We start from the raw sequence: 22986 nt of genomic DNA, 5'->3' as shown, positions 1-22986 counted from the left end.
TAAGTCATGCTGAGTCAAACGCCAAAGAATACAAGTGAGTTTTGAGGAGGGCTTTAAAGATGGGCAGCGAGGAGGCTTGCCGAATGTTCAGTGGGAGGTCATTCCAGAGAGATGGACCAGCAACAGAAAAGGCTCGATCCCCTCTGAGCCTCAGTTTAGTTCTTGGTACGTCTAGCAAAGACTGGTCCACAGACCTGAGGCGCCGGGCAGGGGTGTAGGGGCGTATGAGCTCAGAGATTTGAAAACAAAGAGGAGGATCTTAAAAATAATTCTAAAATGAATGGGGAGCCAGTGAAGGGATGCCAAAGTAGGAGTTATATGCTCCCTCTTACGAGTACCAGTCAAGAGGCGAGCAGCGGCATTCTGTACCAGCTGAAGGCGCTTGATGGAGGACTGGCTGACTCCAAAGTACAGGGCGTTGCAGTAATCGAGCCGGGATGTGACAAAGGCATGAATTACTGTCTCAAAGTGTTCATGTGAGAGGAAAGGTTTTATTTTGGCCAGCTGTCTAAGGTGAAAGAAGCTGGATTTAACAACGGCACCAATTTGCCGATCGAGTTTCAGGGGGAGAGCGTCTCTTCAGACTAGAACCTATACCAGGAACTTGAACCTTCACTTGGTATTAGACCATGTTCTTGGTGCTAGAAGTTTCACTTGGGATTAGAGGCTTCACTTGTGACTGAAAAATTGTCCTGGTACAAGTACCTTTGGCTTCCATTGAGACTGCAACCTTATCATATCACAAGAGTGTATGTATGTATACTGGTGGGCTCGTACCTCCACTTAGAAATCGACAATGTTCCTGCTACGAATATTTTCTCTCATGTCCAGTAAACATTTAATAGAAGTCAAATCGTCTCTCGCGTTTTTCACCTCAGGTTTAGCCAATTGACTTGATTAGATTCGATACAAATATGCCACATACAACATGGCGGCCGCGCTGACGTCTAAAGTGGCGTCTCCGTATTCGAAGAGGAAAACGCTCCGCGAAGAGTGAACATCACCACACTCGGCTAACGTTAGCTTCTAACAAGCTAGCATCCCCAAAAGCAGCACCGAACCGGCTTAAGTGGATGCTCTGCGGCTCGTCGCCCTTCCCGACGCCGCTTCTCCTCCCGCTGGCACCTGACTGAGTCTGTCTTCATGGTTTCCGGTTTTCCTGCCTACCCGCCCGCCGCCTTTCTGTCTGTCCTCCCGGGCGGGTTGCACGTTGTTGCGTCGACGGTTCCGGTGGTTTTGCTACGCTGGACGGAACCGGTCGGCGCTGTCGACCATCGGAACAGCCACCAGGGCGCCCGAGCGCAGCCGACTGAGCGCCGATCGATCAGCTGAAAACTGGCAGGCTCTGACAATGTCAAAGCCCATTTCTAGTTCTCATCTAGTTAAGTGACATTTAAATTCGTCTAAGAAAAAAGACATACGATACGTGTTTAAAAATCTTGAGTAAATTTATACTTTCAAAAGAGTTGAAAATTATTGACAAAACATTTTTTAAATAGTTTCATCCATGAGCTGAACCGTTTTATCCTTGTTCCCCCATCTATTTCTAAAAATATAAGTGAGGATAAAATTACTAACTCTTTGTATAAAAACATTCTTGGAAAATCTGCCTGTTTAGTAAGGCAGCAAAACAAAAAAACGAAAAAACTCCACTCCCTGACTCCGGATGTCTCTTGCTTTTGTGAACGGGATTTATTCCACCAATTCTAAATGGAGAGTACAAAAAAGTAGAGCACACTAAACACAAACACTCTCGATACAACAGGCGACAATATACCGTTATGTGAAAATGAGGACCCCAGTGGCTCACCAAGCTCACAAAAACGCTGCCAGCTAGCGCGTGAGCGAGCGTGCGTGTTAACACAAGCGCGTTAGTATACGTCACCACGTGTCGCGGTCATGTCACGTCACAACAAAAAGAAATCTTTTCAACAAGCAAAGTGTCCGGCAATTACACTTTCTTTTTGAATAAACATCTCTTGTGAATCCATGGCGGGAGTCAAAAGTGTAGCGTCAGTAAAAAAAATCGCCCCAAATTTAATTTGCGTCATCACACGGGCACTAAAACACACTTGCTACCACACGACATTGTCACGGCGATTCACAAAGTCACAAAGCAGAAGCCAACACATACACGCGGGAAAATTTACTCGACTGACTTCAATTCAGCTCACATGGGGGAAGGGGGAAAAAATCATAATTTTGACCACATGCGAATATACAAATGCTCATTTGTGACCATGAAATACAAAAACGTGCCTTTAAAAAAAAAGGACGTGTGGAACTCGTGCCTCCAGTGATAAGGACAAAATTAGCATCCAAGAACGGTTCGGTTGTATTAACCCTTTTTGTACGTTAAGTATTTGTATGATCTTGAAGTACTTTAATTTAGGTGCACTTTTGAACTTTTATGCTTTTAACATGCATCTGAATTCAGTGTTGATGTTCATACTTGGGTCCACAATGCCACTGCATTTTGCGCCAAGATTTTTTTTTGGTTGTGTGAGTGGTACTTGGTCTGAAATGTTTGAGAACAACCAAAATGAGGACCCACAGCACATAATCACATCAATAATCTGCTGGGAGAAGAGGACATTTTGATTTACCTAACAAATAAGTACAATTTGGTCTCGATTTTCAATATTCAGTCTGGGATGAATTTCTGCAAGGTTGTTCCAACGTGTACGATACGCGAGTGGCGACCACCAAATGGGCATAATGTGCAACAGTAGCATTCGTGTCCATTTGTGCTTGCGTTTTTCGCCAATTCGTGGTCACAAATTGCTATTTTGTGCACATGTGTGATGGTAACAATTGAATTTGAGGCTAGTTAGACAAATGACTCATTTGCAACAATCATTAGAACAATTCAAAGGATTGCACAGAACATAAGAGTGGATTAAAATCATCAGCTCGTTGGAGGCCCTTTTCAAGCAATTCCCTCATCCTGCGTGAAATCCGAGATGACGATTTGCATTTTGGACAATGTGTGCAGGTCACATTGGTAGTTTTGTTCAATTGTTAAGAAGTTGAGAACCCCATTCCATAAAACATTTGGAAATCTGGAAAATAATAAAATTTCAAACATCCTGTCAAGTGTTTTGGTGTCATTGTAAAAAATAAACAAAAGGATGAAAGTCAATTTACAGTAGTGGATGCAATGTTTATACATATTAGCACTTGCCCTCCATGACTTGAAAGTCCCTGTAAAGTGGAAAGAAAAATCTCTGCCAAATTTCACCCCACCCAAAAAAAAAGCCATGATTTTAAAACGAGGCTTGCAAATGGTGTAAAAAAAAATGAAGATGTTCTTTCAACTTTAAAAACGCTGTGAACACTGACCAAGTCTGCTCAATGCACTGAGGCCACGCCCCTTTCCGCTTTCTATCAAATACTGCTGCGACAACCTGGAAATATAGATGCTGGCATCATTTAGAATCTTTCTTTTACCTGTGCATATATTTAAAATGCGCAACTATACTCTACCGGGTTATTGCGGGCAACGAGCTGCTCTAAAGAGTCAGCCCAAATAAAATGTGGCAATTCCCTTTGCAGGGTCAGTAGATCACAGTTTCTTTGCCACCGTTTTTGGGGATTCTTCTAAAGTGCTTGACCGATTGAACTACTCATTCACGGTCAATCTTAACTGTTGCTTTCATTCTTCAGTTTGGAAAATGTTAAAATTCTACTTTTGGTTATATATGTAGCAGCCATTTTTAATCCCTTTTTTTAACCTAACCTCTACCTGGAATTGAATCTGAAAAGTCCTTAAAATATATCTTTGGGAGTGAATGAGTCAAGTGGACAGTCGACGCGGTGTCTACTATTATTGCACGTTGCCTTCGTTCTCTTCCCTTCATCAACCGTCTGAAAAAAACAGAAATGGCTCTCTTGAAAAAAATACTCTCAGCTTATATACTTCTCATCTCATGGTGTAGCAAAATAGATTTGATGGGGGAATGGAACGGTTGGGTGATGTAATACTTCATCAAGATGGCACAAAGGACCAAAAATAGCTTTGGTTTTGCTGACTTCAAGCTAACAATAATAACGACACAATAAGGCCTGACAACACTCATTAAAAGTTAAAAAAAAAAAAAGCATGAAGAAACTACACTTCTCAAAGCCTTTGCCAAAGATGACGCAATACTGTCAAGTGGGTGGTTGCCATGGTAGCAGCAGCAGGAACGCACCCAAGCTTACATTTTGGAGTTCAGCAGTTTCATAACTGAGTGGAAGAAAAGCTAAAATGACTTGAATGAAGTCGTTAAGCGTGTAGTAGATTTCTTGTAAAACTGTCATTAAATTGTTCTTATTTTAAGCAATGAAATCTATTTTAACAATTCTACTCATCTGAAATAAAATTTAAAACAGAATACTTTCTTCAACTATTTAAAATCCAAATTAAATAAGTATTTATTTTAATATTTTTTTCATTGTTTCAAGTAAATCAATTAATAGTTATTGACGAAATGCTTTTTGAGTAACTTCCAACCAAGCATGACAGAGTGAAATGGATTAATAAATGATCAGAAATGAACACATTTCCCTGTGTAGTTTTAGCTTATGTCGACATCAAAGCTTATAAAGTGACGCACGCACGCACACGAAAAGATCCAAACGTGACGGCCGACCACGCCCGCTGGCCACGAGGCGCGGCTTGAACGAGCACAACTTGACTTAGCGCAATGTCGATTGCACGGAAAAGCCAAAAGACAAAAAAGCAATATTGAGGATGTTGCGGAAGCGGCCTTTGGTGGTCTCGTTTCCTTTGCGTCTAGACGCTCTCCAATACCACCGATTTTTCCTGGAGGGGCTCCGTCTCGCTGTTGTTGCCGGCGCCCGCCTCCACTAGGGGGAGCTTCTCCTTCTCATCTCGCTTCTCCTCCTTGGCGGTGCCGTTGCCACCCTCGGGATGGTGCGGACGGGCCTCTACGGGGGATGAGGCGGCGCCCCCGCCAGTGAAACTGCGGGAGATCTCCTCAAACGTTTTGCCTTTGGTCTCCGGGACTTTAAGGAAGGTGAAGATGAAGAAGATCACCAGGAAGGCCATGAAGATCAGGAACACCCACGGCCCGCACAGTTCCTGCAGGAACAAACACACACACATAAACATTCACACAAAGCCAATTGTACCATATTTTCCGCACGATAAGGCGCACCAAAAAAAGCTCACCGCACGCCTTAAAATGCGGTGCGCCTTGTGTATAGTCATTACGTAATACCCCAACATAGCTCCTTGCTGGAGACATGCTCACAATGTTATAACTTGCAGCTGGTTCAGGGAACTGTGTCACTGGTTTATTAAATAAGTTTTTGTTGCAGCTCTTAAAAAAGAAGAGCTGTGATGGTGTTTTTTTCTAAAACGCACACTATATTAATGGTTTTTACAGTCTCAACAAATACAGGAACGTCGTTGTCCGTCTCTGCCTTTTCTTCCATTCGACTCGAGAGGCGTTCATGACCGCCTCGGAAAAACGTGAATTAACTATTCCTTCAACGACGAAACGACGAAAATTGAAAATAATGAGGAAATCACAAAATAAATTCTATAGCCGCACTACATAATTTATTTTGTGATTTCATCCTTTGTGAATACAGTACATAACAAAGTAATAAATAAACACTTCCGAGAGAGTCCAGTCTCCTCCAATTTAACTCAACTGAACTGTATTTAGAAGGCACTTTCAAAACAGTCATTGCTGCATAATAAGTGCTGTACATGGAGCAACTAAGAATATATACAACAATGAAGCAATAATCAGTAACAAAGATGGTAGTAGGCACCAAACAGTAAAACTAAGATCAAATTTACTGACATCTGATTGTTCTGTTGCATCTACGAGGCTATAGCATTTATTTTGTAATTTTCTGTTTTGATGCATTACTGGATTTTCAATATTCGTAGTTTCATTGAAGTCATAGTTAATTTCCGTTTTTTGGAGGCGGTCATGAACGCCTCTCGAGTCCAACGGAAGAAAAGGCACGGAGATGGACAAAGATGTGCCTGTAGCTCCATCTAGTAGATGCATTGTAGATTGCGCCTTATAGTCCAGTGCGTGCAATATATGAAAAAAATTCAAATATAGGCCATTAATTGAAGGTGCGCCTCATAATCAGTGCGCCTTTTAGTGCGGAAAATATGGTACCTAATTTTTCTGTCAAAAACTGATGCTTAAAAAAAAAAGTTGTGTCGTGAGATTATCCTTTGAGCTTGGAGTATGCAGTACTTGGGGTTTTGTTTTTTGGGGCTTACCACAAGTTTGGGGAAGCTGATTCCAACAAGGAAATTGGAGGTCCAGTTGCAGCAGCCGGCGACGGCCATGGCGGCGGGCCGCGGGCCCTGCGAGAAAAGCTCGGCCACGATGAACCAGGGGATTGGGCCTGGGCCCAACTCGAACATCGCCACGAATGCCATGACGGCCAGGATGGCCACGTAGCTCATGCCGGCCACGTGCTTCTGCCGGCGGCGGCGGAGGGGGCGAGACACCCGGTCAGACAAGCGACATTCATCAGAGAAGCAATGATGCGGGCGGGGCCACTCACCAGCAGCAGCGAGATGGTCATGAGCAGCGCCGCCAGCGCCATTCCGCCCAAGCCCAGCAAGTGCAGCGTCCTGCGGCCCGCCTTCTCCACCAGGAACAGCTGCACACCAACGCCGAGTCAACAAGCGCGTTTCCCCGACAGGTCACTAATGAGTGGATATTAACTCATTCACTCCCAAAGACGTTTTTAAACGTCTTTTCAGACTTGGTCCAGAATCACGAATGTGATTGCACTTTACATATTTAAATGTTCAGATATTAAGATTTGAATGAGGCAAAATAACTTGCCTTTTCTCTCAAATATGTTGTTATAGTAATTTATTTCAGATATACTGTAATTATTTTCTGTATAAAAAATAATTTGGTGTTCAAAAAGTCTTTTTTCTTGAAAAAGAGGGGGTCGTCTTATATTCGGGCCAATACGGTAAAATCACCTTGACCAACTGAAAATAACACATTTTTGTAGCTTTATTTTTTAAACCTTTTTCCTGTCAAGCATCATACTTTTTTTCAAATTTGCAAAAAACCCTTTGAAAATAAAATACATGAAAAAACTTTTGAAAGACTTTTTGGTCCCAGCAAACAAAATCAAGGTGATTTGAATGTTAATCCTTTTGGGGACAGAGGTCACTCCAGTGGACAGCTTATCATGTAATCAGGTTACAGTCAGAACGTAACACAACTTACCCAAGTGGAAGCAAAAGAATAGAAATTACTGCACGTTCAAGGAAAGAAAATCCCGGAGCGAGCACCCACCGAGACAACGGTGAACACAGTGTTGACAATGCCGGCACCAATGGTGGCGTAGATGGGCTGGCTGACTCCAGCCGAGCTGAAGATGCCCGTCGAGTAGTAGAAGACCTGTGGACACAAAGCTGTGCTTTTTGGACGGAAAGGAAAATGTTAGGGCGGCGTGGCCACTCACGGCGTTGATGCCGGACAGCTGCTGTGAAAGCTGCAGGATGACGGCGATGAGCAGCGGCTGGCGGTAGCTCGGGCAGCGGAGGAGCTCGAGGATGGTCACCTTCTTCTCCAGTGCCATCTTGTTGCTCTCCTCCTTCATCTCCTGCAGGTCGCTGCCCACGTCCTCGCTGCCGCGCAGACGCACCAGCGCTGCGCACATCAAGGTGCACAGACGCGGGTCAATGGAAACGTGGACCGACGTTGTGAAAGGAAAAAAAAAATTCCGTATTGGCCCGAATATAAGACTCTGCTTTTTTGCATTGAAATAAGATTGAAAAAGTGTGGGTCGTCTTATATTCAGGGTCTAGACATTATGACGCTAGATGGCGCCAGATATCATTGATGCGAATGCTGAACTTGACTCCCCGGGCCAAAGTGAACCCCCGTCATGAAGAATAAAAATTAAAAAATCGCAGCAAGAAAGAAAAGAGAAGAAAATAATAGAAGAGATAACGGAAAATGGAGAAAAGTGGGTCCAAGATCGGCAGCTGAGGAGAAGTTATGATGTCATTTACATTTCAAAAACCAGAAGCCATTCATTTACGAATGTGATTGCACTTTACATTTGAATGAGGCAAAATAACATGCATTTTCTCTCAAATATCTTGTTATAACCATTTGTTTCCGATGTACTGTAATTATTCATTCATTCATTCATTCATCTTCCGAACCGCTTGATCCTCACTAGGGTCGCGGGGGGTGCTGGAGCCAAACCCAGCTGTAGGCGGGGGACACCTGGGTTGCCAGCCAATCGCAGGGCACACAGAGACAAACAACCATTCACGCTCACACTCACACCTAGGGACAATTTAGAGCGTCCAATCAGCCTGCCATGCATATTTTTGGAATGTGGGAGGAAACCGGAGCACCCGGAGAAAACCCACGCAGACCCGGGGAGAACATACAAACTCCACACAGGGAGGCCGGAGCTGGAATCGAACCCGGTACCTCTGCACTGTGAAGCCAACGTGCTAACCACTGGACTACCGGGCCGCCCTGTACTGTAATTATTTTCTGTATAAAAATTAATTTGGTGTTCAAAAAGTCTTTTTTCAAACTTGAGTCTTGAAAAAGAGGGGGTTGTCTTATAATCAGCGCCGTCTTATATTCGGGCCAATACGGTAAAATCCCCTTGACCAACTGAAAATAAAAAATTTTGAAGCGCTAGTTTTTTGTTTTTTTTTACCTTTTTCCTGTCAAGCATCATACTTTCTTTTTCAAATTTGCAAAAAAAAAATGACCCCTTTGAAAAAAAAATGCGCGAAAAAAAAGATTTTTACTCAACAAAACGTGCAATTTAGTTTCAGCGAATGACTAAAGGTGCGGTTGGAAACGCAAGGCTGACCTTTACGTGCCTCCTCCTCCTGTTTGAGGTTGATGAGTAGGAATCGGGGGCTCTCGGGGCAGAAGGGCAGCAGGACACACTGCACCACGGCCGGCGCCACCGTCAGCGCCAGCAGCAGCGGCCAAAGGCGCGACGAGCCCAGCAGACTCTCCAGGCCCAAGATCTGCCCGCAAAAATAAATAAATAAATAAATAAATAAATAAATAAATAAATAAATAAATAAAAGACAGCAAGAAAGAAAAAAAAAATCTGGGTCTCTACCGTTGCGAAACGAGTTTTACGTTGGTGTATGCATGCGCGATCGGCGGTTGTCAGGGCAGCTGACCTGAGCGATGAGGATGCCGACGACCACGCCGAGCTGGTGCAAAGTGCCGAAAGCGCCCCTGAGCGGAGTGGGGGACACCTCACCCACGTACATCGGCGTCAAGCCCGTGAAGAGTCCGCAGAAGAGGCCGATGACCAGCCGGCCGGCGATCACCATCTCGTACGATGAGCACAAGGTGGAAAAGCCCATCAACAGCCCGCCGATCACCGCCAGGATGTTGACCAGGAACATGGAGCGCTTCCTGCGGAACGCCGGAGGCGCCAATGCTTGATTTGACATTTGCGGACGTGCCGCGCCGACGGGAGCACCCACCTGCCAAAGCGGTCGGCCATGACGCCTACGCTGAAGGATCCCGCCATGCCGCCCATGCTGAAGATGGCGACGGTGACGCTCCACACTATCGTGCAGACGCCGGCGTCGATGGGCTCACCGTAGCGCTCCATCCAGGTGTCGTTGAAGAACGCACGCAGTTTCTCAAAAAGTACAAAAAAAAACAAGGGCACTCAGCGACGACTGCGTGACCGCTTTTATGCACTTGGAGCCAAACCTTTGAACCAGTGGTGTCCAACCAAGGTCCCGGGGCCATTTATAGCCCTTCATCCGCTGGTTTAAAAAAAACAAAGAAATTATTTGGTGAACAAATCTATGTGAACCAAAGACAGAATACCTTTTTGTTATTAATTTAGATTCTTCAAAGTCAGACTTTTTTTTTTTTTCCTCCGTCAGCTTTCTGATGTGCTCGGCGATTTGCGAGGAGGAGGAGCCACATTTGTGTCCGGGGACACACATGGAAGTAATCGAGTTGCACGTGCTCGCACACCTATTCAAGCAGGAGGCGCTCCTCAGTTTGCAAGGCAAACAGCCAGCGGAAAAATTGACTTGTGACTTCTTGAGCGGGTCCAACCCCTCAACCTGTTTACTCCGGTAGGGCTGGATCTAGTCTGGTATGTTACAAGGCCCAGCTCATCCAAAAATCCCAAACTCGTTGCCTCATCACCGATAACGACATTTTTTCCAAAATAATTTGAAAATATCAACAATTGCTGACTGGATGGGGTTTTGTGTGTTCAACCCTTTCAGGGACAGCGGTTACTACAGTAGACAGCTTATCATGTTATCAGGTGACAGGAGTGATCAACTCAATTCAGAGCATTTCAAAAGGTTTCAAAGGTTTGCACAGCCCCGATTTCAACTTTGCCCTTTTACCAAAATTAATTGATGACAGCGAAGAAATGGTGCGGACACCAACCTGCTCAGGCGCATTGATGACGCCAGTGTTGAAGCCAAACTGCAGTGAGCCGATGACGGCTGTCGTCAGGGAAAACAGGAGGTAGCCCGTCACCTGTTTGACCTGCTGCCGCAAACAAAGACCAGAAAGCATTCAACCAGCAGCAAGACATTGCTCACAAATCACAAGACAACATGGCGGCCATACTAAGTTGAAAATATACACACACACACACACACACACATATATAATATATATGGCGAACGAATATATATATATATATATATATATATATATATATATATATATATATATATAGGAGCGGCTGGATAGCTCAGTTGGTAGGGCATCGGTTTGGCATACGGGAGACGGTGGTTCGAATCCCGCTTGGGGCAAAAATGAGCACATAACACCATCCAGTGTGGGTCCTTGGGCAAGATCCTTCACGCTAATGCCTACCTCATACAATGATGAGAGACAATAAAACGAATGACATGCCGGCTCAGACGTCGCCCGGCCAAACAAGGTCTGCGTCAGGTGCTGGGGAACCAGAGCACCTTGATGAAAAATGGGCTACTGGAACAAAGCGGAGATGGGCGAGAGGCGATAACATGGCTCTGTTGGAATGCTACTACTCAAGCAACCCTAGTCAGAGGGGTTACATGCAGAGAATGTGGGCTAAATGGTTACTTCGAAACCCACAGTCACGGTTGACCACGAAACAACTAGTAGCTCAGTGTTCCAACATCCACAAACGGCAACTGCTGTCACAACTTGAGATTGATGAGGTACAACGCAGGTTCCATGGCGAAGGGCCCCAGGCTGCCAGATCAGAGGAAGAGGCCATACAAGAGATTGGGAGGCAAGCCCCAATGAATGCAGATGATGAGATTGGGAGGCCAGCCCCAATGAATGAAATGCTGAGCGAGGCAGCAACTGACCTGAAAGCTAAGATCATGGCGAGAATGAAAGCTGGGCAACCTAGAAACCGATTACAACGGCTATGTGAAGTACCATCTGAAAGTCTCATAGAAAGTGTGAATGCAGCACTGAGGGCAATCCCTACCGTAACGATCACAGAAACCAATGAGCTGATATACGCTTCAGCATCAGTGATCCTGGAGACTCTGGGCTATAAGAGCAACCATGGAAGCCATGAGATACGTTACCCACCATGGAAAAGACGGTTGGAGGCTAAGATCAAGGCGGCCCGGAAAGATGTGAGTCAATTGACGGAGGCCCAGAGAGGTGTGATGAAAAGGCCGATACCCGAGAGGTACATCCAGATGACCATACCTGAAGCACTCGAAACTGCCAAACAAAGGCTCCAAGCCTTGTCCAGTCGCCTAAAGCGGTACACGAAAGAGAATGAGGCCAGACGAATAAACAGGCTGTTCGCAACACAACCTGCGAAAGTGTACGCTCAGTGGCAGGGTCCTAACAACAGAGCTGACCCACCAAGACTGGAAACTGAAAGGTACTGGAAAGGCATATGGGAGAAGGAGGTTGCACATAACAGCAGTGCACAATGGCTGGTGACCCTGAGAGAGGAGCACAGCAACCTCCCTGAACAGAACCCGGTTACCATAACAGTGGCAGACATACAGGAAAGAGTCTCAGATATGAAGAACTGGACAGCACCAGGCCCGGACATGGTCCACACCTACTGGCTAAAGAAACTCACAGCACTCCATGAGCGCCTAGCAGTACAAATGAACCAGCTGCTGAGGGATGGGACTCACCCAGAATGGCTAACCGAAGGGCGAACAATCCTGATCATGAAGGATCCCTCGAAGGGTGCAGTTCCATCCAACTATCGGCCAATAACCTGTCTCTCCACAACATGGAAGCTCATGTCAGGCATCATTGCGGCTAAGATAAGTGGGCACATGGATCAATACATGAGCGAAGCACAGAAGGGCATTGGTAGAGATACCAGAGGAGCCAAACATCAGCTCCTGGTTGACAGAACAGTCGCACAAGACTGCAGGTCCCGACGTACCAACCTGTGCACAGCTTGGATTGATTACAAGAAAGCCTATGACTCGATGCCACATACATGGATCACTGAATGCTTGGAGTTGTATAAGGTAAACAGGACCCTAAGAGCCTTCGTTGCGAACTCGATGAGGATGTGGAAAACCACACTTGAAGCCAATGGCAAGCCACTTACCCAAGTGTCCATCAAATGTGGCATATACCAAGGTGATGCACTCTCCCCACTGCTGTTCTGCATAGGACTGAACCCCCTAAGCCAAGTAATCACCAAGACAGGCTATGGATACCGCCTCAGAAATGGAGCTACGATCAGTCACCTCCTCTACATGGATGACATAAAGCTGTATGCTAAGAGCGAAAGGGACATAGATTCCCTGATCCACACAACCAGGATCTACAGCAGCGACATCGGGATGTCATTCGGGCTTGAGAAATGTAGTCGGATGGTGACTCAGAGAGGAAAGGTAGTCCGCACTGAAGGGGTCTCGCTCCCAGAAGGAACAATAGCAGACATTGAGGACAGCTACAAGTACCTTGGTATACCACAAGCCAATGGCAACCTCGAACTGGCAACAAGGAAAGCGGCTACGGCCAAATACCTCCAGCGAGTGAGGCAAGTCCTAAGAAGCCAGCTCAATGGCAAGAATAAGACCCGGGCAATAAACAGCTATGCCCTGCCAGTGATCAGATACCCTGCAGGAATAATAAGGTGGCCAAAGGAAGAGATTCAGACCACGGATGTTAAGACCCGAAAGCTCCTAACCATGCATGGAGGGTTCCATCCCAAATCCAGCACCCTGAGACTGTACGCAAGCCGAAAGGATGGAGGCCGGGGACTAGTGAGTGTGAGAGTCACTGTCCAGGATGAAACATCCAAGCTCCATGAATACATCAAGGAGAAGGCTCCAACGGATGACGTACTCAGAGAATGTCTCAGACAATGGGGAACAGAAGATGAGGCGCTGGAAGAGGGACCATCATGGGAGGACAAGCCCCTACACGGGATGTACCACCGGACCATAACTGAAGTGGCTGATCTCAAGAAGTCCTATCAGTGGCTAGAGAGGGCTGGCCTGAAGGACAGCACAGAGGCACTCATCCTGGCTGCTCAGGAGCAGGCCTTGAGCACCAGAGCCATCGAGGCCCAGATATACCACACCAGACAAGACCCAAGGTGTAGGTTGTGCAAAGAGGCACCTGAGACGATCCAACACATAACTGCAGGGTGTAAGATGCTGGCAGGGAAAGCCTACATGGAACGCCATAACCAGGTGGCTGGCATAGTCTACCGAAACATCTGTGCGGAGTATGGACTGGAAACCCCAAGGTCAAAATGGGAAACACCTCCGAAGGTGGTGGAGAATGACAGAGCGAAGATCCTGTGGGACTTCCAGATCCAGACTGACAAGATGGTAATGGCGAACCAACCAGATATCGTGATCATAGATAAAGGGCAGAGGAAAGCCGTTGTAGTGGATGTAGCGGTCCCAAGTGATGGAAACATCAGGAAGAAGGAACATGAGAAACTCGAGAAATACCAAGGGCTCAGAGAGGAGCTGGAGAGAGCCTGGAAGGTAAAGGTGACAGTCGTGCCTGTGGTGGTCGGAGCACTCGGGGCAGTGACCCCCAAACTAGATGAGTGGTTGCAACAGATCCCGGGAACAACATCGGACATCTCAGTCCAGAAATGTGCAGTGCTGGGAACAGCAAGGATACTGCGCAGAACCCTCAAGCTTCCTGGCCTCTGGTAGAGGACCCGAGCTGAATGAGGGACGGACACCACCCGAGGGGTGAGATGAGGATTTTTTTTTTTTTTATATGGCGAACGATCCTGATCATGAAGGATCCCTCGAAGGGTGCAGCCCCATCCAACTATCGGCCAATAACCTGTCTCTCCACAACATGGAAGCTCATGTCAGGCATCATTGCGGCTAAGATAAGTGGACACATGGATCAATACATGAACGAAGCACAGAAGGGCATTGGTAGAGATACCAGAGGAGCCAAACATCAGCTCCTGGTTGACAGAACAGTCGCACAAGACTGCAGGTCCCGACGTACCAACCTGTGCACAGCTTGGATTGATTACAAGAAAGCCTATGACTCGATGCCACATACATGGATCACTGAATGCTTGGAGTTGTATAAGGTGAACAGGACCCTAAGAGCCTTCGTTGCGAACTCGAAGAGGATGTGGAAAACAACACTTGAAGCCAATGGCAAGCCACTTACCCAAGTGTCCATCAAATGTGGCATATACCAAGGTGATGCACTCTCCCCACTGCTGTTCTGCATAGGACTGAACCCCCTAAGCCAAGTAATCACCAAGAGCTACTTTAATTTAGGTCAAAATAATAACGTCTCAAGGACACCTGAAAGACGGGTAACGGTAATTTACAAAACGTTTTTGCGAATACCGCCTCAGAAATGGAGCTACAATCAGTCACCTCCTCTACATGGATGACATAAAGCTGTATGCTAAGAGCAAAAGGGACATAGACTCCCTGATCCACACAACCAGGATCTACAGCAGCGACATCGGGATGTCATTCGGGCTTGAGAAATGTAGTCGGATGGTGACTAAGAGAGGAAAGGTAGTCCGCACTGAAGGGGTCTCACTCCCTGAAAGAACAATAGCAGACATTGAGGACAGCTACAAGTACCTCGGTATACCACAAGCCAATGGCAACCTCGAACTGGCAACAAGGAAAGTGGCTACGGCCAAATACCTCCAGCGAGTGAGGCAAGTCCTAAGAAGCCAGCTCAATGGCAAGAATAAGACCCGGGCAATAAACAGCTATGCCCTGCCAGTGATCAGATACCCTGCAGGAATAATAAGGTGGCCAAAGGAAGAGATTCAGACCACGGACGTTAAGACCCGAAAGCTCCTAACCGTGCATGGAGGGTTCCATCCCAAATCCAGCACCCTGAGACTGTACGCAAGCCGAAAGGAAGGAGGCTGGGGACTAGTGAGTGTGAGAGCCACTGTCCAGGATGAAACATCCAAGCTCCATGAATACATCAAGGAGAAGGCTCCAATGGATGACATACTCAAAGAATGTCTCAGACAATGGGGAACAGAAGATGAGGCGCTGGAAGAGGGACCATCATGGGAGGACAAGCCCCTACACGGGATGTACCACCGGACCATAACTGAAGTGGCTGATCTCAAGAAGTCCTACCAGTGGCTAGAGAGGGCTGGCCTGAAGGACAGCACAGAGGCACTCATCCTGGCTGCTCAGGAGCAGGCCTTGAGCACCAGAGCCATCGAGGCCCAGATATACCACATCAGACAAGACCCAAGGTGTAGGTTGTGCAAAGAGGCACCTGAGACGATCCAACACATAACTGCAGGGTGTAAGATGCTGGCAGGGAAAGCCTACATGGAACGCCATAACCAGGTGGCTGGCATAGTCTACCGAAACATCTGTGCGGAGTATGGACGGGAAACCCCAAGGTCAAAATAGGAAACACCTCCGAAGGTGGTGGAGAATGACAGAGAATGACATTTTATATAAAAAAATAAAAAATCCTCATCTCACCCCTCGGGTGGTGTCCGTCCCTCATTCAGCTCGGGTCCTCTACCAGAGGCCAGGAAGCTTGAGGGTTCTGCGCAGTATCCTTGCTGTTCCCAGCACTGCACATTTCTGGACTGAGATGTCCGATGTTGTTCCCGGGATCTGTTGCAACCACTCATCTAGTTTGGGGGTCACTGCCCCGAGTGCTCCGACCACCACAGGCACGACTGTCACCTTTACCTTCCAGGCTCTCTCCAGCTCCTCTCTGAGCCCTTGGTATTTCTCGAGTTTCTCATGTTCCTTCTTCCTGATGTTTCCATCACTTGGGACCGCTACATCCACTACAACGGCTTTCCTCTGCCCTTTATCTATGATCACGATATCTGGTTGGTTCGCCATTACCATCTTGTCAGTCTGGATCTGGAAGTCCCACAGGATCTTCGCTCTGTCATTCTCCACCACCTTCTGTGGTGTTTCCCATTTTGACCTTGGGGTTTCCAATCCATACTCCGCACAGATGTTTCGGTAGACTATGCCAGCCACCTGGTTATGGCGTTCCATGTAGGCTTTTCCTGCCAGCACCTTACACCCTGCAGTTATGTGTTGGATCGTCTCAGGTGCCTCTTTGCACAACCTACACCTTGGGTCTTGTCTGGTGTGGTATATCTGGGCCTCGATGGCTCTGGTTCTCAAGGCCTGCTCCTGAGCAGCCAGGATGAGTGCCTCTGTGCTGTCCTTCAGGCCAGCCCTCTCTAGCCACTGATAGGACTTCTTGAGATCAGCCACTTCAGTTATGGTCCGGTGGTACATCCCGTGTAGGGGCTTGTCCTCCCATGATGGTCCCTCTTCCAGCGCCTCATCTTCTGTTCCCCATTGTCTGAGACATTGTCTGAGTACGTCATCCGTTGGAGCCTTCTCCTTGATGTATTCATGGAGCTTGGATGTTTCATCCTGGACAGTGGCTCTCACACTCACTAGTCCCCGGCCTCCTTCCTTTCGGCTTGCGTACAGTCTCAGGGTGCTGGATTTGGGATGGAACCCTCCATGCATGGTTAGGAGCTTTCGGGTCTTAACGTCCGTGGTCTGAATCTCTTCCTTTGGCCACCTTATTATTCCTGCAGGGTATCTGATCACTGGCAGGGCATAGCTGTTTATTGCCCGGGTCTTATTCTTGCCATTGAGCTGGCTTCTTAGGACTTGCCTCACTCGCTGGAGGTATTTGGCCGTAGCCGCTTTCCTTGCTGCCAGTTCGAGGTTGCCATTGGCTTGTGGTATACCAAGGTACTTGTAGCTGTCCTCAATGTCTGCTATTGTTCCTTCAGGGAGTGAGACCCCTTCAGTGCGGACTAACCTTCCTCTCTTAGTCACCATCCGACTACATTTCTCAAGCCCGAATGACATCCCGATGTCGCTGCTGTAGATCCTGGTTATGTGGATCAGGGAATCTATGTCCCTTTCGCTCTTAGCATACAGCTTTATGTCATCCATGTAGAGGAGGTGACTGATTGTAGCTCCATTTCTGAGGCGGTATCCATAGCCTGTCTTGGTGATTACTTGGCTTAGGGGGTTCAGTCCTATGCAGAACAGCAGTGGGGAGAGTGCATCACCTTGGTATATGCCACATTTGATGGACACTTGGGTAAGTGGCTTGCCATTGGCTTCAAGTGTGGTTTTCCACATCCTCATCGAGTTCGCAACGAAGGCTCTTAGGGTCCTGTTCACCTTATACAACTCCAAGCATTCAGTGATCCATGTATGTGGCATCGAGTCATAGGCTTTCTTGTAATCAATCCAAGCTGTGCACAGGTTGGTACGTCGGGACCTGCAGTCTTGTGCGACTGTTCTGTCAACCAGGAGCTGATGTTTGGCTCCTCTGGTATCCCTACCAATGCCCTTCTGCGCTTCGTTCATGTATTGATCCATGTGTCCACTTATCTTAGCCGCAATGATGCCTGACATGAGCTTCCATGTTGTGGAGAGACAGGTTATTGGCCGATAGTTGGATGGGGCTGCACCCTTCGAGGGATCCTTCATGATCAGGATCGTTCGCCCTTCGGTTAGCCATTCTGGGTGAGTCCCATCCCTCAGCAGCTGGTTCATTTGTACTGCTAGGCGCTCATGGAGTGCTGTGAGTCTCTTTAGCCAGTAGGTGTGGACCATGTCCGGGCCTGGTGCTGTCCAGTTCTTCATATCTGAGACTCTTTCCTGTATGTCTGCCACTGTTATGGTAACTGGGTTCTGTTCAGGGAGGTTGCTGTGCTCCTCTCTCAGGGTCACCAGCCATTGTGCACTGCTGTTATGTGCAACCTCCTTCTCCCATATGCCTTTCCAGTACCTTTCAGTTTCCAGTCTTGGTGGGTCAGCTCTGTTGTTAGGACCCTGCCACTGAGCGTACACTTTCGCAGGTTGTGTTGCGAACAGCCTGTTTATTCGTCTGGCCTCATTCTCTTTCGTGTACCGCTTTAGGCGACTGGACAAGGCTTGGAGCCTTTGTTTGGCAGTTTCGAGTGCTTCAGGTATGGTCATCTGGATGTACCTCTCGGGTATCGGCCTTTTCATCACACCTCTCTGGGCCTCCGTCAATTGACTCACATCTTTCCGGGCCGCCTTGATCTTAGCCTCCAACCGTCTTTTCCATGGTGGGTAACGTATCTCATGGCTCCCATGGTTGCTCTTATAGCCCAGAGTCTCCAGGATCACTGATGCTGAAGCGTATATCAGCTCATTGGTTTCTGTGATCGTTACGGTAGGGATCGCCCTCAGTGCTGCATTCACACTTTCTATGAGACTTTCAGATGGTACTTCACATAGCCGTTGTAATCGGTTTCTAGGTTGCCCAGCTTTCATTCTCGCCATGATCTTAGCTTTCAGGTCAGTTGCTGCCTCGCTCAGCATTTCATTCATTGGGGCTGGCCACCCAATCTCATCATCTGCATTCATTGGGGCTTGCCTCCCAATCTCTTGTATGACCTCCTCCTCTGATCTGGCAGCCTGGGGCCCTTCACCATGGAACCTGCGTTGTACCTCATCAATCTCAAGTTGTGACAGCAGTTGCCGTTTGTGGATGTTGGAACACTGAGCTACTAGTTGTTTCGCGGTCAACCGTGACTGTGGGTTTCGAAGTAACCATTTAGCCCACATTCTCTGCATGTAACCCCTCTGACTAGGGTTGCTTGAGTAGTAGCATTCCAACAGAGCCATGTTATCGCATCTCGCCCATCTCCGCTTTGTTCCAGTAGCCCATTTTTCATCAAGGTGCTCTGGTTCCCCAGCACCTGACGCAGACCTTGTTTGGCCGGGCGACGTCTGAGCCGGCATGTCATTCGTTTTATTGTCTCTCATCATTGTATGAGGTAGGCATTAGCGTGAAGGATCTTGCCCAAGGACCCACACTGGATGGTGTTATGTGCTAATTTTTTTTTTTTTTTTTTTTTTTTTGCCCCAAGCGGGATTCGAACCACCGTCTCCCGTATGCCAAACCGATGCCTTACCAACTGAGCTATCCAGCCGCTATATATATATATATATATATATATATATATATATATATATATATATATATATATATATATATATATATATATATATATATATATATATATATATATATATATATATATATATATATATATATATATATATATATATATATATATATATATATATATATATATATATATATATATATATATATATATATATATATATATATATATATATATATATATATATATAGGGCGGCCTGGTAGTCCAGTGGTTAGCACGTCGGCTTCACAGTGCAGAGGTACCGGGTTCGATTCCAGCTCCGGCCTCCCTGTGTGGAGTTTGCATGTTCTCCCCGGGCCTGCGTGGGTTTTCTCCGGGTGCTCCGGTTTCCTCCCACATTCCAAAAACGTGCGTGGCAGGCTGATTGAACACTCTAAATTGTCCCTAGGTGTGATTGTGAGCGTGGTTGGTTGTTCGTCTATGTGTGCCCTGCGATTGGCTGGCAACCGATTCAGGGTGTCCCCCGCCTACTGCCCGGAGACGGCTGGGATGGGCTCCAGCACCCCCTGCGACCCTAGTGAGGATCAAGCGGTACGGAAGATGAATGAATGAATATATATATATATATATATATATATATATATATATATATATATATATATATATATATATATATATAACGTAGGGAAGGAAGAGGGCAAGAAAGACGACGACTGCTCGGTCTACACCTCCCCTAATTATCTTTGATGAATGAGGCAGCAGTAAAGTAACCAAGTTACTTTTTCAAGGGAATTAGCTGTCGCTTATTTGTCTCAATGTGTTGTCACTCTGACACTGACATCATGGCGCCCAGTTTATCGTTCTTTTTTTTTTTGTTTTTGCTAGTGCTCAGTCAGCAGCACACAATCGGTCGCTGTTGCCAGGCCAGGAAGTGCGGAGGACACCGAAGGACGTCCTTGAGTGAGCCGATATTTGTTAGTTTTTTTTTTCCCTTTGGCCCATTCATATTTGGGCCACGAGGGTGCGACCGGTAATCTCACCATCTTTCCAGTTTGGCTCCAGTTTGAGCAGAAAGAGATCAAACGAGCCTTGATGGCCACTTGTGATGTCACCAGGATGACACCAAACTGCCCAAGCGCTGCTTTGCGACATCAAAGTGCAGATTTTTTTTATTTGTTTTAGTAAGGAACGGGCCACAAACACTCAAGTATTTCATAATATTTCATCGTTACCGTTTTTATTTAATGTATTTTTTAAAATATAATTTGATAAGCTATGTAAGGGTGCCTCGACATGGGTGGCGTGCAAAATGCTACTTTTTGGACCCAAGTTTGTATGATTAAGAGTGCCCCCCCCAACATGTCCTTTGCTCATCACCACAGCAAGTCACATGTTTGCCACATGGTACGAAGGAAAACTCCAACACCAAGAGATGCTCTTCTCTCTACAAGATGCAAGTTGAAGTGTTCGTCAAAAGAGCCAAATAGAAAGGAAACATGTTGAGAGTTAAAAAACAAAACAAAAGAAAAACATAAAACATTTTGGAAGTGTTAAAAGTTTACAGGCTGGTCTTCAAACTTTCAGGTATGCATTTGCATAGATTTCGCTTCATTCTCACAGTTCCACGGTACACTGCTGCTTTTCAATTTTTGTGATCTGTATTTTGCTTCTCGAGGCTTCTTTTCAATGCCCAGCGTGATGTTGTGGTAAAGCGATTGCGACATTCATTAATTATTCACCCTTGTTGTCCTTCTTTGCTCTCGTGTTATTTCTCGGCCTGTCTGGTTATAAATCAAATGGATTGTTCAAAATTGATTTCTGACTTTCTTCAAGCTTGTGTCGCAATCTCGACAATCCTTTGGCTATATACAGAAAATTGCATTGCGTTGACTTCAACAAAGGGCCAAAAAAATTCTGCCAGCTGAGTGCTGACAGTGACACAGCATCTTGTGTGTGTGTGCACGCGTGACCTTTGATTGATTGAACAATCAATCTCAACTGAATTTCTACAGCACTAACCACCGCTGTATACAAAGTCCTCTTTCTGCTATACTGTTCATACAGCAACAAACAATAAAACAAATTAATGATGATGACAGTAGACAGCATAAAACACTACATCAATGGCATGAGAGATTTAGCAGCACGTTATATAAATTTTAATTATGCAACACAAAAGGCTTCAAAGACAATCATTTTCACTGCAAAACAGATAGCGTATTTTTTTATTTAATAATTATTGTTTTGGACGTGCAGGCTACTTTGTCGGCATCAGAGTCAAGTATCCTATTTAAGCATCGAGATATTTATCAATTTTTATATTAATTAATTATTAATCAATATTAATAGCCATACAACATCGTTTCAAAAGGAAACTTGACTCATGATGAAAGTCATACCCTGCAGAAATGAACTCAAGTTGACATGGATTTAGAAAATAAAACGTTTCTTCCATGTTGTGTGTTTCTCTGGCTCTCAGGAATTAAAATAAAAACAATAAACTGCATCAAAATAATGGGAAAGATATACTGTAATCAGAAAAAAATACAGATGCACAATATGGAAATCTGCACTTGGATGTAATTTATATCTTGCTACCTTTTTACTGGACACAGTCGGTGAAATCCAATCAAATTTACTGTAATCATATTAGACGAGATGATTATGTTGGCGTTGAGAGTTAAAGAACAGGGTTGGGTGAGGTTTCAAACACTCACCTGCTGTCCTTCCATCGTCTTGCTGACTTGGTCCTGTTAGGAGGGGGTCCGAAAAGAGGCAAAGCTTGCTGTCGTTGCCGATCCTCAGGTGGCCTCCCGCTTTCCAAGCCGCCCGTATGCGCTGACCGCTGCGAGGAAACAAGCGCACGTCGTCAGCTCGGCGCTGTCCGCGGTGCTACAACAGCAGCCGAACCCAACCCAACCGAACCGAACAATCCCGTCAGAGAAGCCCACCAGCGGGAAGAAACCACGACAAACGCACCTAGTCCAATCGGTGTTGACACAAAAAAAGATGCGGAAAGGTGAGTGATGCTGGTAAAATGGTATGTCGTGTATCAGCCTGACCGACCACAAAGCTTGGTTGATTTGCTCCTGGCGAGCCGCAGCACGTCCACACACGCCCTCAAGTCGCCTTTTTTGGAGCTGCGTGGAAAAAGAGATGTCGTGACGTGGCCCCGCCCCCCGTGTGCGCCGCTGACGTGCGCGCGCACCATCCTCATCGTCGTGATGGTCGTCCTCGTCATCAAGGGCCGCCATGAGCTACGGTGGCCGCGGCATGCACGCACGCACAACACCCCCACACCACCACCACCACAGCCCCCGCTTTATTAGGGACACAATTTGATGTTACTCGGTCAGTTGGCGTGACGGCATGGAGCATGCGCAAATGGGACGTTATGACGCGGCACCCAAAGCATCCTTGCCTTAATTCCCATGATGACTTACGCTTACGACCTTGATTGATGCTGATGCTGCAGATGATCCAACACAAGACATTACCAGGGCAACAGCACTTTTATGGATGTTAGTAAATGATTACAAAATATTTGGCTCGGCAGGTGATCGGAAAACGTTTTTTTC

At 46.4% G+C, this 22986-nt stretch overlaps 1 protein-coding gene across 1 annotated transcript; it reads right to left on the bottom strand.

Moving 5' to 3' along the window:
* Positions 1-1669: 1669 nt before the first annotated feature.
* slc2a3a (solute carrier family 2 member 3a) lies at positions 1670-22378 on the bottom strand. The gene is made up of 11 exons (XM_052071142.1): positions 22126-22378; positions 10428-10532; positions 9491-9651; positions 9179-9419; positions 8854-9016; positions 7471-7658; positions 7302-7406; positions 6547-6645; positions 6257-6460; positions 3627-5086; positions 1670-3547 (listed from the first exon to the last, which is right to left on the bottom strand). Exons 1-10 carry the CDS (start codon positions 22138-22140, stop codon positions 4778-4780), a joined length of 1590 nt encoding a protein of 529 aa, XP_051927102.1. The 5' UTR covers positions 22141-22378; the 3' UTR covers positions 1670-3547; positions 3627-4777.
* Between the last annotated feature and the right edge of the window lie 608 nt (positions 22379-22986).

The sequence above is a fragment of the Hippocampus zosterae genome, chromosome 7, assembly GCF_025434085.1.
Source record: "Hippocampus zosterae strain Florida chromosome 7, ASM2543408v3, whole genome shotgun sequence".
Lineage (NCBI taxonomy): Eukaryota > Metazoa > Chordata > Actinopteri > Syngnathiformes > Syngnathidae > Hippocampus > Hippocampus zosterae.
Note: the sequence above shows the minus strand (reverse complement) of the source record. Positions and strands in the feature narration are given on the sequence as shown.